The sequence below is a fragment of the Epinephelus lanceolatus genome, chromosome 7 (genome assembly GCF_041903045.1).
Source record: "Epinephelus lanceolatus isolate andai-2023 chromosome 7, ASM4190304v1, whole genome shotgun sequence".
Taxonomy (NCBI): domain Eukaryota; kingdom Metazoa; phylum Chordata; class Actinopteri; order Perciformes; family Serranidae; genus Epinephelus; species Epinephelus lanceolatus.
The window spans coordinates 21,006,316-21,022,427 of NC_135740.1; the positions used below are offsets into that span (position 1 = coordinate 21,006,316).

A 16,112-nucleotide genomic window follows, 5' to 3' on the forward strand; every position below is an offset into this window, starting at 1 on the left:
CACAGTCTGTGGTTTTCATATTGAGCAAAAGTGTTTCCTAAAAGCATGGCAGTTTGAGAAAGTTTTGATTCAAAAGCTGCTGAATGGCTCTTGATTTGCAGCCAGGGACCAAAATAATGCCGTAAACAATGACAGGAAATGACAGATTTCAGGATTTTAAGCAACACAAGGAGGTTTGAGATTTGCCAAGAAAAGCTAGATGTGGGACTGAGTGGAGAACATCATTTTTCAGACATCAAGATTATTTAAACTCGGAGATCTACCACTGTGCTGATTAGTGTTTCTCTGTAGCATATCCTCTTACGTGTGTGTGTTTGCTTTATTTATTGAATTGTAGCGGTGATGCAGATTCATCTGAGAAAATGGACCATTGTTACCTTCCGTTGCTATTTTTTGCTGCCTTTGCTGTATCATTTGGGAGTGCTTACACGTACTCAAGCAGACATGCACCCAAGGGCATAGATTTTGTTTTAACGTTGGGTGGGACACAGATGAAATGGGGGGTTTGTGGGTGCTCCATTAGAAAATTTGAGCGTCAAACACTTTATATCCTGTATTCTGGTGAATTTTCATCCACCAATTTTTGCCTTCTCTGCAACAATTTATGCTGTAAATTTCTAATTTTGTCAAAACAAAAGCTCCTCTGTTGGGACATGTCCTCTGTGTCGCCCCTGAAATTTACACCTATGCATACACCTGCAAACTGTGTCAGCAGATGAGAGGGTTGGTGTCCAGGTAGATTGTTTCACGGGGACGCTGAGCTTTAACCAAGGAAACGCAGAGCGGAACAACGGCTGTCTACACGGCAAATTTCACACAATTACAACCTGAAACATCTCCGTAGCAGCATGCAGACACACAGCAGGAAACAACTACATTAGTCGGAGTCTATAGACAGTCACTGTGTATATGGCACACAAATGCCTGCATACATGTGCGCACAAACACACACACCTCACCAGGCCCAATTTAGAAAGTCAATTTGGGATCAGGAGACCAATTATCTTAATTATTTTCCTTTTCCCTCCTTCACTCTCTTCTACTTGTTTTCCTGCTTTCTATTTTAGCTGTGTTTGCATTTGTGAGTATTTTGGTTTAGTGCATTTCACAACACAAAATTACTCCAAAGCTCCGAGAGAAAAAAAAGGAGGGTTCTTGTCTACATAGGCTTAAAAAAACCAAGCTGTTTTATTTTCATACTCAAACATGTAGCAAGAATTTCTTGCCTAGGGAACAGTGGCAGATGAATAATGACGGTGCAAAGAGGCTGTTATTATATTCTGCTTGAAAAACCAAAAGAAACAGCGGTTAAACCTTCAGGGCCAGTCTGCTCAGCTGCACCCGTGCAACAATTCAGCCTAACCTACACAGATATTGCCCAATTGTGTGTTACAGCTCATTCGCTACGGGGTGACAGCATCTCGCCAAGCACATTTGCAGAAAAGAAGGTAATTATCATGTGATGGATTTCACCTGCGCTCTGTGAAAATAACCCCGTGCATGTCTAAGCACAGTCGGTTTAAAATATCCCTCTCAAAAAAAAAAAAAAAGAAGAAGAAAGAAAAATTTTCCAACAGCTTACAGAAGAGGAGGGTTTTTGCCTAAAGATTAAATTGCTGGAAGTCTGTGCACTCAACAGTAAGGGCCAGTGTGTATCATGAAATCTAAAATGAAATGGAAATTGAGATAAGCTTAATATCTTCAAGAGCATGTTGGATCTAGATAAGAATTCCTCATCTTCAGTGTTTATAGGCATGGGAGTCATGCGTTAGAACAGTGATTGAAACGGAGGGTTTCTATAAGATCATGCTGTGCACATTTTCCTCAAATGAAAGGATGGCTCTCTGTGATGTGAAGTCGTGGTTTAAATCCACTGATAATCTGCATACAATTAACATATACGATGATGGGATATGATGTGCATGTATGAGGGATGTACATGATGAAATGAAGGGGTCAGATGTAATGTATGAAATGGTTTGAAGCACCAATGGAAATATTTGAAAACGCAGAAGTTGGACAATAAAGCATGAGAACAGATATACATATATATTCATATTTTTATTTATATTTCATTTCTGGGAGGATATCTTGTACACCAAATATCCCATTGGCAGTTAAGCGCATTCAATGTGTTTAGAAGCCAGAAACAGTCACTTGTTTTAACAAACACAAATACAAAATAAAGATAACCACAAAATAATGAACTGCATGTATATAACATACAAAAGAATCCCATGCCTACTCAGTAGGTAACTTCAACATTCCAGCTCTTGAAGATGTGGATATTTACACTTAAGTTTTACAAAAATATACTTTATAGTTTTTCTCCTTTTTTGCTTACATTCTAATGAAATGAAGCGGTGCCCTCGTAGCTCGTCCCTTTTCCTCCCTCTGAGTATGACTTACATTCTGTAACAAAAATATTCCCTCAACCCTTAAGGCGAGATGCAGTGCATCCTCTCTCGCGCGCAGCCGAGTCACAACATCAGCAAGGCTTCACAAAAAGGCACCAAATAACGGGAGCGTTTGTCTTGTTTAGTTTTTTTTTTTTCCTTTTTTGAATGTTTTTTTTTCTTTTCTCTATTTTTCCATATAACCGAGCGATATGTCACATGTGAGAAAGAGAGAAAGAGATAGTACCAGTGGATGATATTTACAAACAGAAACTAACATCACTCTTACTCATGCTTGAATACTTAAGTGCTTTTTTTCAAACAATGTCAAAACGTATCACAGCATCATCACTACATAATAGAGAAAGTATGTAGAAAATATGGCCCTGCTCACTTCAAATAATACAATGCAAATATGCAAATAATTTTTCACATCAATGGTACCAAAGAATGATAAAAACAAAACATGGCACATGTACAATATACATATATGGTAGCTTATGTATATCATTCAATGTCTTTTACTGTATGAGTGCCTGCAAGGGCGAACGTGCCTTAGCACCACAACTGCTGGCAATCTGTTTGTCTCTTGGTTTCTGTGTACCTAATAGTAGAGACCCGTCAGTGCTGGTTTCTACGCTCTATCTGTTGAGTCCCTTATGCATTTGAAGTGCTGCATTTGTTTTACAGAGACAGAAAGAAATCCCTTTTCATCTTCTATTGTCTTTGCCCAGTCCTTGACATGTGTCTTTTTCTCTCTTTCAGGTAAATCTCAAGATTCACCTAACACTGCACAGGGAGCAGACAGAAAAGTGCTTTTTGGAGGGGAAAACAAAGTCTTTTGATGCTGATTTCTTTCCCCTCAAAGAACCTTAAGGAAGGAGAAGTGCGGAGAGACTATAAAAAGTTTTTCTCTTTGCTCTTTCTTAGCAGATTTCGATTGTCCTTGGGGAGAGAGTGGTCTGCATGTCTGATAGCGGGGTGGGGACGGGGGAGCTGTAGATGTTGGAGGCAACTGAGGAGGGGAAGGAAGAGGCGACCTGGGACTGAAAGGTGCTGGACATGGACACCGATGGGTAGGTGGTGGCAATGGAAGGAGATGGATAGGAAGTGTGGACCGGAGAGGAGTAGCAGGAGGTGACAGGAGAGGGGTAAGAAGACACTGGAGAGGGATAGGAGGTGATTGGAGAGGGGTAGCTGGAGGCGGGTGAAGCGGCTGATACCGGCGCTGCCGTCACCACCACTGCTCCTGCCTTCTCTGCTTTCTTGTCCTTCTGCCGTAGGTGGATCTTTGTGTGCCTCTTCCTTTCGTCACTGCGGGCAAACTTGCGTCCGCAGATCTCACAGGCGAAGGGTTTCTCGCCGGTGTGAGTGCGGATGTGTGTTGTCAGGTGGTCGCTGCGGCTGAAGTTGCGCATGCAAATACGGCACTGGAAGGGTTTCTGGCCCGTGTGGATGCGGATGTGACGTGTCAGCTCATCCGAACGGGAGAAACGCCGATCGCAGGTCTCCACGGGGCAGGCGTAGGGCCTCTCGTGTGGAGGCGTCTTGCTCGGCCGGGTGGGGTACTTGCGCATGCGGCTGGGCTTAATCAGCTGAGACTGGTAGACACTTTTTAAGTCCTGGGAACCAGTCTGGGTGGCAAAGGCCTTGATGGTGGACAGAGGGGTGAGGGAGGGCTGGCTTGACTGACTCTGGAAGGGCTTTTGGTCAGGGGGCACCAGGCTGATCTCTCCCTGCTGCTGAGGGAAGAGGTAGTCAGGAATCATGGGCACAGGGAAGCTAGTGTTGCAGGTCTTGCCGTTGGGGTAGGCAGGTGGAGGGTACTGCACTGCTCCAGCCGAGCTGGGAAAAGCCTGGCCCTGGTCCGGGAAGATGTCAGAGTTGGGGCTGGAGTAGGTAGGTGCGGCTGAGTAGATGGGGTTGGGCTCGCTGTGGTGAATGGAGGAACTGAGGCTCTGAGATGAGGAGGAGGTAGAAGAGGAGGAAGTGGAGGATGGGACGGATGAAGAGGAGGACGTGGTGGTCTGTGAAGCAGCAGCAGAAGAGCTGGGGGCAATATTGCCCATCAGACCAGTAAACAGGCCCAAGATGGGCTCCGCCCAGAGGCTGTTGCTGCAGGTTGTGGCGGGCTCCAAGGTGAAGCGGCCTGTGTAGGAGATGGGGGGCAGCCTCTGGGTGGGGTAGGTCTGCTCTCCCACTGACTTCTCACAGTTGAAGGGGATATCAGGTAACGTATCTGCAGGGAGCACAGAGAAAGAGGAGACATTAATCAAACTGTCAATATCCAGAGGGAGGGAGAGGGGGAATCCTGCCAGAGCGGTGGACAGTGTGTCACCCCTCTCTTTTGAAACAGATCAGTCAGGTGCCCACGCAGAGAAACCCCCTCCAACAAAACTCTTTCCCCCTAAACTCTAAAACTGTCTCTTGCAAACCTCAACAAGAGCTGCTGTGCAAGCTTTCTACGCTCGCATTTTCCTCTGCTCACGCTCTCTCGATCTTTCTTTCATTCTTCCTGTCTTGCATACACACACACACACACACGCACAAACGCACACATTCTTGAAGCCCATCACAGAGCCCGAGGCAATTGATTACCGAAACTGCAGTTCAGCTGGTTTTAGGAATGCAATTTGAATTGAGCTGTAGGAGTGTCTAGAGGCATACGGTGACTGAGCAGTGTTTGAGTCCTCCGAGAGTCGACAGGAATACAGAGCTATCAATAAACTGATATTGAGTCAGTGTTGTTGTTTTTTTTTTTTAAATTTCCCTCTTTCTGTTAATTTGTAGAATTTTGTTGTATGAATGTATTGTGTCAGATCAGCTAAAATTCAAATTTACTTGTAGCCTGCAATTTCACTTTCAAATTTCTCATCACAAGCCATAATGAAGCAAATTAATATAGACTTGTAACTTATGTCAGCTGTTATATGATCAGTTACTAATGTGAATTAATAAGACACAGGGAAACATAAATAATAATTAAAGTTATGCAGCTGTTTAACTCTTTTCTTGGTTTAGTGTAGCTCAGCAGATGTGCTGTATCTATAGTTCAGTTTTAGGTCAGAAGCAAAAGAGGCAAATCTCCAGATCTTACCTCCAGCAAGGTGATCGTACTGTTCTCCTGGCTCTCCGGAGCCAAAGCCTGCACCTTCGGGTGCGGAGGCGGTGAGGAAGGGGGTCCCTGCAGAGCTCAGCATCATCACCTCCTCCAGCTTGGGGTAGTTATCCATGGGGGAGTGAGGGAAACTCAGAGGCTCTGAGATCTGCAGGGCTGGGAGGATCATCTCGGTCTTGGCTGCAGCCATCCTCTGCTGGTGCTCGAGCTGTGTTAGTGGCTGGTGAGGAGTGCAGGGAGGCTGGGTGCACGCTGGCAGAGCGGTGCCTCGCAGGTGGAGGGAATCACTTAGCCCAGCTCAGGGAGCGCTGCACACTTCTGCTGATGTCGAGGAAGATGCAGTTTTCTGTGTCGCTCCGTCTCTCTTGCTCTCCAGTTGTCCTGTTGTTTTCCTTTTTCTCTCAGAGATGAGTAAAGATCCACTTGTCTTTTCAGAAAAAATCAAAAGTGTCCTTTATACTCATTCCCTAAGATCCATCGAAATGAATCAACAGATCAAACTTGACTTTGTATCTATGTATTAAATGGCTTATCCAAGCAGGTTTTGACCCTTTTGGATGGATGTTGTTTTGAATTGACTTTGTACTTTTGTTGTGATATTTCTCAGTAAGGGAGTTCTATGTGTTTGTCTATCTATCTCTGCTCTAACAGTTGCTCTTGTGGGCTCTCAGGGCTCTCTCTGAGCTGAGAGGTTTCCCCGCTCCTTTTATACCCTCTTGCCGTGACGTAGATGTCCATATTTGGAGCGGAGGAAGCCCATATTTAGGCACTGCAGTGGAGGACACATGACGCTGGCCTGGGGGGAAAGCAGAGAGGAGAGACTTTATATTAAGCTCTCGCAGTAAATTGCGAAGACAACGCCGCTCTTCCTCTGCCCCGAATCAATGTATCTTCATAGCAGAACAGCTCCGTGAGACAGCAGCATAATTCTTGCTCTCTCCCCGTCGCCCCATAGATTTGATTTGGATTTCCCATCTGTGCAGCAGGCTGCGCTGCTGCCGGAAAGCCCGGCTCCGCCGTGCCTTATAAGGTCGTGACTACATAAGGACCTATTCCGGTGGGTTTCCATTTCCCTGTCCTTATTTGGAACTTCCTGAGGCAGCGCTGATCGCTGCTTGGCAGTGAATGAGAGGCTGGAGTGCAAATCATGTCCAGCGCTCACAATAACTAATGTCAGCAGCAGACTGCTTCTCTGTTTTAAAGCAGGGCTTCAACTCAACTATTAGGCTGTGGCAGACTTTGTGCAACAGTGGGACTGCGCTACATTTCTCATGTTAATGTTTTAAACGTGAGCACCGTGCACTTGTGCCCAAATACAAACGAAACACGTTTTAACTCTTCATGCAGCAGCTCGCTGTTTTTATGATGCACACACATCTTAAACTGAAACAAGCAAAAACAACTTAAAAGTGACCTTAAACTTTCTTTTTTTAGGCAGGAGTATAATTTTCTCGGTGTGAAGATACACTGACATACATCAGTCTATATGCTTATTGATTATGAATAATTAACTGCCATGTTAAATCAATTTTGTCAGTCAATGTAATATAATGTCATTTAATATAACCCACATAACATAGCTGAGTGTATTTCTAAGGCTATGAAAATATAAGGCTGTGCAAACTCTGCTGGCTGGTAGCAAACTTCCTCTAAATTAACTTTCCGTCTCTCCCGGCTGTGTCATTGATTAATGAGAACAGATAGCCGCGGATGCTGACGAGGTGCGGGGCGATCCGTCTAATTGAGGGGTGTCCCCGGCTCAATATTCGGGGAATCTCTCTGCCACTCAGCGGCCTAATGGGCCGCATTAACAACGCTGCGCACAGCTGCCAGGACGCCTGCGGGATACCGATGTTCCCCCCGGCTGCTCCAGCTTCGGCTGGCGCGCCAGCACTCCTCGGTGGATGCTGACGGGAAATCAATGTGTTTCCCTTGCTGCTGACTGGATCTATATGCGAACAACCTCATTGGGAAACATCGTGGGCAGGACACTTTGGGGTGGCCTGGGAGAGGAAGGAGAGAAAGAGAGACAGAGGAGAGATGCTGCTGATGCGTTGGAGAGGGCAGCGCAGGTGAGACTCACCGTTCTTGAAATATCATTTGATTTAGGCTCAAAATACTGATTGCATAGCTCTTAAATCATATTCAACTGCTCTCCACCTACAGGAGCTGGTGCCACAATGATATAATCACAGTCAGCTTAATCCAGGATGAAGTGACATTTTACTGCACTAGATAGATAGATAGATAGATAGATAGATAGATAGATAGATAGATAGATACAACATAATTCAGGTGCACACAGTGGGTTTTAGGTCTTTACTGGATTGCATTCTCTCCCAGGCGTTTCCCATTCAGCCTCTGGCAAATCTCTCTGTTTACCCCCATTAGACTGATAGCAAAATTCTGTCATATATTATGGATGATCTGGAGCAGAGGCTCCTTCACAAAATCCAAATAAGCCTGAAGTAGAGGGCGCAGCTGGAGAATGTGTAATGTTGTTTATTCATACAGTCAGATACGTATAAACGCTCAAATCTAATCACTTTTGAAGGTATGTGGCACTGCACAGCGGTGCTGTATTTTAGGAGTAAAGCGATGCTCCCACTGCACACACACGCTCCAAAAACTTAACTTTACATTTGGTTTTTCAGCAAGGGAGATGCCACTGTGTCCCCAGACCCGAGGAAAACAAAGACCAGAAGCTCAGGGCACGATGATGGTGAGTTGCCCAGGGTGACTGTAACTGTGTGGTGATGTGGTGATACCAAATCCAAACTCCTGTCTGCATCCGCCGCCACTGTCATGCATCAGTTACCAAGGTCGATAAATTTGTGGCAAAGCAAAGAAGAAAGAACAGAGAGAGCAGATGAGAGAACTCATCATCTGATGACAATGTAATAAAATCAGGTTAGGGAAAACTGTCGGAAAAGTAATAAAGTAATAAAGATGATAAACAGTTCACAGTGGCTGTTTGGGCCTCCCTTCACTCTGATGCATGGAGGGGGTGGAAGCAGATGCTGTAAGGGCAGGGGAAGGAGAATTAGTCTGTGCGTGTGAGTGTGTGTGTGGATGTAGATGTAGATGTGTACATGATGTGTGCACTGTTGCATGTTTGTGTGTGTGTGTGTGTGTGTGTGTGTGTGTGTTTGGGTCAGCCAGTTCATCCTCCTCGGTGTGTTCCCCATTGCTGCCCACACAAACCAGCCAGAGGAGTCCTCGCCTGATGAAACTCCAACGCTCTGCCAGCCGGCGAGAAAGAGAGACTCTCCCTTTACCTACGCAGCCACCACGCCCCTGTTCACACAAACACAAACACACCCAGCAAGAGCGCTGGTTGATATTTAATCATGCCCCAATCTGCCACAAAGAAAGGAGGAGGAAGTAGATAGGGAAGCCAAAAAAAGGAGAGAGGAGGTGGACGAGAGGAGAGGAGTTGGAACATAAAAATAAAGAGAGAGGGGAGAGAGAGAAGAAATAGAGATGTATAGATCTCGAGGAGATGGAGGCAGGTTGAGAAAAAGAGATGGTGGGAAGGAAGGGTGAGGGCGATAGAAAAATAGAAAGCGGAGAGACCGAGAGAGAATCCTCACACCCACATACTGTACGTGGGAGCAAATACCAAGCTTTATGCTGGCATTTGTCAGCAGCCAATGCCAGGCAGTCAGTCAGGGAGACAGGACAGACAGGCAGACACACAGACAGGCACTCCTGCTCCTCCGTCACTCCTCCTCTCCTGGGCCGCCCACATCCACCAGCGGTGCAATCCCTCCCTATTAGCATACAGGTGTGTTCAGCCTTGTGTGCTCCCATGATAGGCGGACCAAGATTAAGAGGGTGGACGATGACAGTTACCAAAGCCTGCACGTTACATAATGTAGCAGAGAGAAAGGGGAGGAGGGAATAATGTAAGAGAGAGGACCTGGTTATTTTGGAGCACAGAATGCAGCTATCATAGTTTTATTTTGCCAAGCGGGATGGGGATAGAGTGGTGCATTTTTAAGATGATAAAAAATGAAATCTGGCATTGATGTGTTGAGGCCTATAACACACAGGGAAAGATGATAATTAAATGGGAGAGAGGACCGGAGGCCTGATCGTCTCAGGCAGAGTGACAGGCTGAATATTAGCCCATAGCCTCACAGAGTGATGGGGAGAGGAGCAGAGAACATGATAGGAGGGTATTTGATAAATGTCATTTTTCTCCCAGCTTTTAAAGTGACGCCAGCAGGAGTGTGCGGCCTGACCTTTTACACGCAGAGTGAGTGCGCCTGGGAAAAGACAAACTGGCGCGAGAGGGATAAAAATCTGTCGGAAACGTCGAGGAAACTGGCAGTGCAGAGGGGTCGCGGAAAATCTCTGGACTAATTGACATGCATGAAAAGCCAAATGGATCTAATGCGATTCTGGAAACCACCGTCGATGAAGACATCCATTACTGTATGTCTGTTTGAATACTTGACACCTCGACTCAGCGCCCCAGTCATCATAAACCTTGGCTCCCTTCTTGAAATCTAAGACAGCCCATTACAATACAATGCAGAAGATTACAGCACACCACCTGTTGCATCGCTGAAGCAGCCAGACAGTTTTATACTCTGTTCAGAGGAGTCCAGGAATGCTGCTCTGGAATGCTGGCCTTGTGTCACTGGCGTATGGCTATGTGGGTAAGATCACAAGTTTACTGTGGGAGCTGACCTACTAAAGCTTTAGGCCCCGGTGACCACGTTTAAAAAGAAATAAATCTTGCACTTCACAGTCACTGCAGGCGGCTCTCCCAGTTGTATTACCCCCCAGGCTGTGGAGCAGGAAAGGTGTTCGCGTATCACAAAGAAACAGGGCCCCGGCATCGAATAGCCGCTCTATCTGCTTATCTGCCTGTTGCTGCCTCCCGAAGGTGGTAGGTGACAGAGAGACAATTACCAAACACGGCACAAAGCCCACCCCGCCGTGTCCCAGAGGACGTGTGACTCACTGAGCCCTCGGCCTGTTTGTTTGATGCTCGTGACAAAGAAGCTGACCTCTGACCTTTCAGCTCCCGATGAGTCACCGGTAGCGCACTGGAAGACGGGGCTTCCCCACACCATGTGGCGGTCACAGCACAGCGACGGGTAACATTTAAAGGTTGTCACAAAACACTTTTCTGTGTTTGTCTGAGCTGTGTATACCATAATCCGTGGGTGGCAAGACCCCAGCATGTTGACAGAGCTGATGTATTATAGGTCAGCTGTGTGTGTTACAGTCCTTTTTACAGGCCTTTCTGAAAGGGAGTACCACCTAACATAAGAATTCCAATGTGTTATTTCCAAGACCTAATTGATATTAATTGATATTTGTGAACATGAGCTGCTCTCTATCAAAGCCAGAAAGTAGAGGCGCAAGTCTAAAACTTGTGGTGTCGTCAAGTATAAAGTCTGGAGCTGCTCCATAGAGAATGAATCAGAGACAGATTTTGTGGACACACAAAATGAGCTTCATTATATTGTAGTGTTCTCACTTCTGAAACAAAAACATGTAGCCATGTAATCAGAACATTTCCCAGGTTGCTCTCAGTGTCATCTATAACATCTCTCCCAATTCATTCTCTGTGGAGCAGCTCCAGACTTTATACAATGACATCACAAATTTCAGTTGTAGCACTCTCGTTTTTGGATTTTGGAGAGAGTTGTTCATGTATACTAATACTTTCAGACTGTCCTAAACCACAGGAATGACTAGTATTATTTTTAAAATGGACGTAGTTCCCTTTGAACTTTTTTGGCATTTCAGAAGCAAGTGCATTAGCTTGGCAGATCAGTAGTCAATGACTATTGAAGCCACTGCTCAAAATAACATATTCCTTTTTAAAATGCTATTGAATTCTCCCTGCCTAGATGAGTAGAGGCACCCATTGTGCTGTTATTGATCGTGAGATAAGATGTGGCGTATTTACTTAAGTTGTTTTCATAAGCCCCTTTTACACTGCCAGATTTTCCGTGAATGTTGGGCCGTTTTGCCGGCAAGCTGCGGGCATTTAGACACACACAGCCGGATTGGCGAGTTAATTGGAGGTGCCCAATTTTCCGCCTCGTAGGGTAGTCATATTGGCGGAACCGTTTTAGTTTAAACAGACCGAGGCGGCCTTCGGCAACGGGAGGGGCTGTTGAAGACTTGTGGGAGGAGCTGTTGATGACACGGCATGTGCGAGCCACTGGCGGTGGATAAACAGGAAACAGCTGATAGCAGGAATTAGCGAGCAGCTAGTAGCAAGAGGGAAACGCAAACCTGACAGACACTGTTAAAATGAGCAACTGGGGAGACAAGGCATTGTGCGCCCTCCTTGTCCTCGCAAATGAAGAGGCCATTAACGGTCAGATGACGGGAGCGCTGAAGAACGGGCTGATTTACGAGAGAATTGTCGAAGGACTGACCAGCCGCGGCTTCCCTGCCACGTCACTGTTTACGTCACACGCTGAGCTACACGTTTTGTTACTTGCTCTCGCCCCCCATTGCCCTGAAAAAGGTGCATAATGTATAATCAAAAGTAGGCGGCATTTTGCTGCACTCCTCAATTTTGTTTTTATACTGCCAATGCTGAAAAAAGACTGATTGGGCTTTCCTGCAGATTTGCACAACTCCTATCTAAAAAGGGCTCTATAGAAGCATTTCACTGCTATAAAACTGGGCTGTCTATTCAGTACAAAGACCAAATACTTTTGACAATAGCGCCACATGACCGGAGAAAACAGAGCTCTTGCTCAAGAGGCAGAAAAACTACAACTATGAGAATGCGCTGCAACACACGAAACCAGTAAACTGGTGGGTGACATAATGCGAGTTTGACTCTTTTGACCCAGGAAACAATATGGTGGCCAGCTGCTAACAAACTAATCTCAAACTACACTGAAACAGTGAGCTAAAATATGTTTCTCAAAACATCTGAGGCAAGAAATAGGTCACATAGTAACATAATCTTGGCTCATGTTTTATCAGCATTGCTTAGTTTTACTGCTTACAATACAGAAAACAGTATGGCACCCACTTCCTGTTCACAGATTCTCATATCACAGCCAAACAGTGCACTTAAATATGTTTCTGAAGACATTTTAGGCAAGAAATAGGCAATACAGGGACAGAATCTCAGTTTATAATTGATCAGCATTGCTAAGTGTTAAGGTTTAATCTGACTGTGGTCTGAATTTGAGGGGGTGGAGGGGCTGTCTCACTCTCTCAATCCGCCTCTGTACTCTTTGTGTGTGTGCTGGTGGGCATACAAAAATGTGTGAGTAGAATCTGTATTGAGTAACAGCTTTAGAGCCAGCGAAAATCTGCCTGAGAGATTTGAGCTGAGAGATGAGCAGGGAGATCTGGCTGCTGGTAAGACTGAGGGAAGTTTACTGTAGTTCATTTACACATACTACACACATTGTTATATTACAAAGCTGGTTGAAAATCGACAAGTTTTCCTGTACCTCAAGTATGTCCATTTTACACCGCTTAATACTTCTACTCTATTTATCTCACAGCTGTGGATACTTTTCAGATGAAGGTTTTAGTTAAAAAAAAAGGTAATTATTTGTGTAGCAGAGCTTTGTTTTTTCCTCCATCCTGCCCCATTAATCATCACACAACCCTGTGAAATTTATCTTGTGACCTTTTCGAGGGGCCCGACCTCTAGATTGGTAACCACTTAACTAAACCTAACTCCCTCGCCACCTCAAAGTGACTACAAGAGTAAAGTGCTGCTAATGTAATCACAGTCTTATAATATTATCAGTTAAAGAGGCTGTTTTTCTACAGAATGAGCACTTTTGATCATTTAAAAACTAATAATACATTTGCACTTTTACGTGAGTTAGACTTGGAATGTAATATTTTTACTTGTAATCCAGTATTTTTTACATTGATTTACTCAAGTCCTCAGCCGTCCAGTCCAGCACAGGCCAGACCAGAAACATTTTAAGTTTATTCCAAAGCTGCCCCGATGTTGCGCCTTGTTGCACAAAGCTCCTCATTGGCTGATTGACTGAGCTGACTAAAACCAACTGCTCTCCTCACTGCTGACGTCTTCATGTGGACGGAGAGACAGACAGGAAGAGACAAGGAGCGAGGGAGGCAGAAAGATGTGGCCTCAGCGTCCAGACTGAGCAGCAACTGGTTTGTTGTCTTTAGCGAACACGTTTGGGTGTGACTCATGCGCATACGTGCTCGGGGCAGACAGAAAACATCCAAACTCACAGACCTGTTTTTATTCTACTACAGTCTTCAGATTTTTCATCGGGAATTTAAACTTTGCTTTAGTCCACAGTCATGTGGAGCTCTGCCAGTCCACATCTGTTTATGTGGAAGAGCGGCTTTATGCAGCGTGGGTTTATTATTGCATCAGACAGACACGCCATCACCCTTGCTCACTCCTTGGCCCTTGACGTTTTTTCAGAGAATAGCAAGAAAGGGGAGATAGTTTGGTTTTTATTTTTTCCTCTTTGAACTCAGAACTATAAACACAAAGCCTGAGCTACTGAAAATTTGGTAAACTTACCCTGAAATCACCTTCTCTCTCAAAGGATGACCTGTCTAAACCTGGTGTTATACAAACAGGCAAGGCATGCGCACATTACACACACACACACACACACACACACACACACACACACAAACCTTTAAGTTGTTCTCCAGAGTTTATTTGAGTTTTGAGTCAGATCAGAAGTTGCCAAGACAAATAGTCTCCTTGGGTCCAATGGCCAAAGCTTTTCCCAATAACTTGCTGTGAAGTGAAAATGACAGTCAGAGAGAGGCACGTCTGCTCAGGTGAGAGTTATTTGTTTTGTAGTGTCGGAGCTGAAGTAAAGTGAAGGAGTAGAGAGGGTGAGAGGCAGAGAGATAAATGGGTAAGGAGAGATACAGAGGCAGAGGAAGTGATGGAAAGGTAGAGCCAGAAAGTGACTGAGACAGAGAGTGAAAGAGAAAGCGACTGTCGCTGGGTTGTTGACAGGTGGGCCTCAGGGCAGGTACGACAGGTTGATTCAGGTAAGCCCCTCTCCCTCCTCCCCCCTTCTCTCCTTCCTCTCCCCCACCCTCCAACCCTCCCCTCTCCCCCAGCTGGAGACTGCCGATGTGGGATAGCCTACAGGGCTGAGGAGACAGGTCTCCATCAGAAAGCCCTGCAACCCTTTACAATCATACGATAATCATTTAACTCTGCGTGCCATATGTCAACAAGCATGACGGCTGACGAGGCAGACAGACAAGACGACAAACAACAGTAACTGCAACACTCGTATGCTTCCAAGGAAAAAGAAAAAAAAGGAATGGAAGGAGGGAGAAATGAATAAATGAATAACTGTCAGAAGCGTTTGGCTTCTGGGACAATGGTTTTTTAAAGAGTTGAGGCTTGGGGGCCAAATGTCACTTTGGGTCACTTGGATTGAACCTTCAGTGACAGATTTTCTTAAACTTAAACTCTGCAGCAGCCAGACAATAAAGCATCTGAAGTGAGAAGTAATTATAAGTAATCTAATTTGCCGTAATGCTTTAAATTTGGTTTATCTATTACAAATTACCCGGGTCAGAGTCGTCTCTCTTTCTCTCTCTTCATGCGAGGACTTGGAAGTGACTGGGTGTGCAGGTTAATGGCGCAACTGGATTAAGGAGACTAGATTCATACATAATGCAGGCATTTACCTTAATGGGAGAAACGTGACTGAGGAGCGGTGTTTACATTAAAGGAGGGTGAGAGTTCAGCTGAGCCGAGGGAATATTTTTCTGCCTACGCTGGCGGCAGACAGTGTAATGAATTTCTATAAAGCGCACTGCAAATAAAAATAAAGACACACAAAGGAGATTGCATGTTGATGGTTGTCGGGTGATGCTGACAGGGAGAAATGGGTGAGGACAGTGTTGAGACTTGCAGTAGTGTACAGTTTGTGAAAGACATCCAGTAGCCTCAGTCTACTTTAAAAAAAACTCTTTTTGAGCTGCCAGAGTCAATACTACGGAACAATAATCTCAATTAAGTCCAGGATTTTAACACATGTATGAGGCGGAGTGATCAAACAGGAAGTAAAAAAGCTTTTCTTTATCTCCCACTTCTCGACCAGAACACACACACAGGTTGCTACAAAGACACACACCAACGTGTTCCATTATTTGTGTTTGTCTTGCTATCCAAACACAGCATGCACGTGGCGTATTGAACACAAACACCCACTTACACACACACATGATCATGTCCGAGGGGCCGACGTGAGTGCATGTATCCACAAGTGTGCTGACAGCACACACCCAGCATATAGCCTGACGTCCTCTTGGCCGCAATACACCACACAATTAAAATAAATCTCCTCCAAAGGCCACATGGTGCTGCTTTTTTCTAACAGCCAAACAGGGGAACAACTCCATAGCAACACCAGAGAAATGTTTACGTGTGAGAATATTTGGATATGCACTGTTGGAAACATAAACAGGCTTGGTGTCATAATTTAGTTAGGAACAGGAATTTTCTCTGTATTGACTTAAAGAGTCAAAGAAAGAAAATAACGTGAGTTGGAAAGTCATGAACTCCCATTTTTCTCGCAGTGGGATTGTGACAGTGTGTGTTCTCATTACGAGCACACAGACAG

The 16,112-nt window shown here is 45.1% G+C and overlaps 1 protein-coding gene across 1 annotated transcript; it reads right to left on the reverse strand.

Moving 5' to 3' along the window:
• Positions 1-2,042: 2,042 nt before the first annotated feature.
• Positions 2,043-6,230, reverse strand: egr1 (early growth response 1). The gene is made up of 2 exons (XM_033633577.2): positions 5,494-6,230; positions 2,043-4,635 (listed from the first exon to the last, which is right to left on the reverse strand). The coding sequence occupies exons 1-2, from the start codon at positions 5,702-5,704 to the stop codon at positions 3,323-3,325; spliced, it is 1,524 nt and encodes a 507-aa protein (XP_033489468.1). The 5' UTR covers positions 5,705-6,230; the 3' UTR covers positions 2,043-3,322.
• Between the last annotated feature and the right edge of the window lie 9,882 nt (positions 6,231-16,112).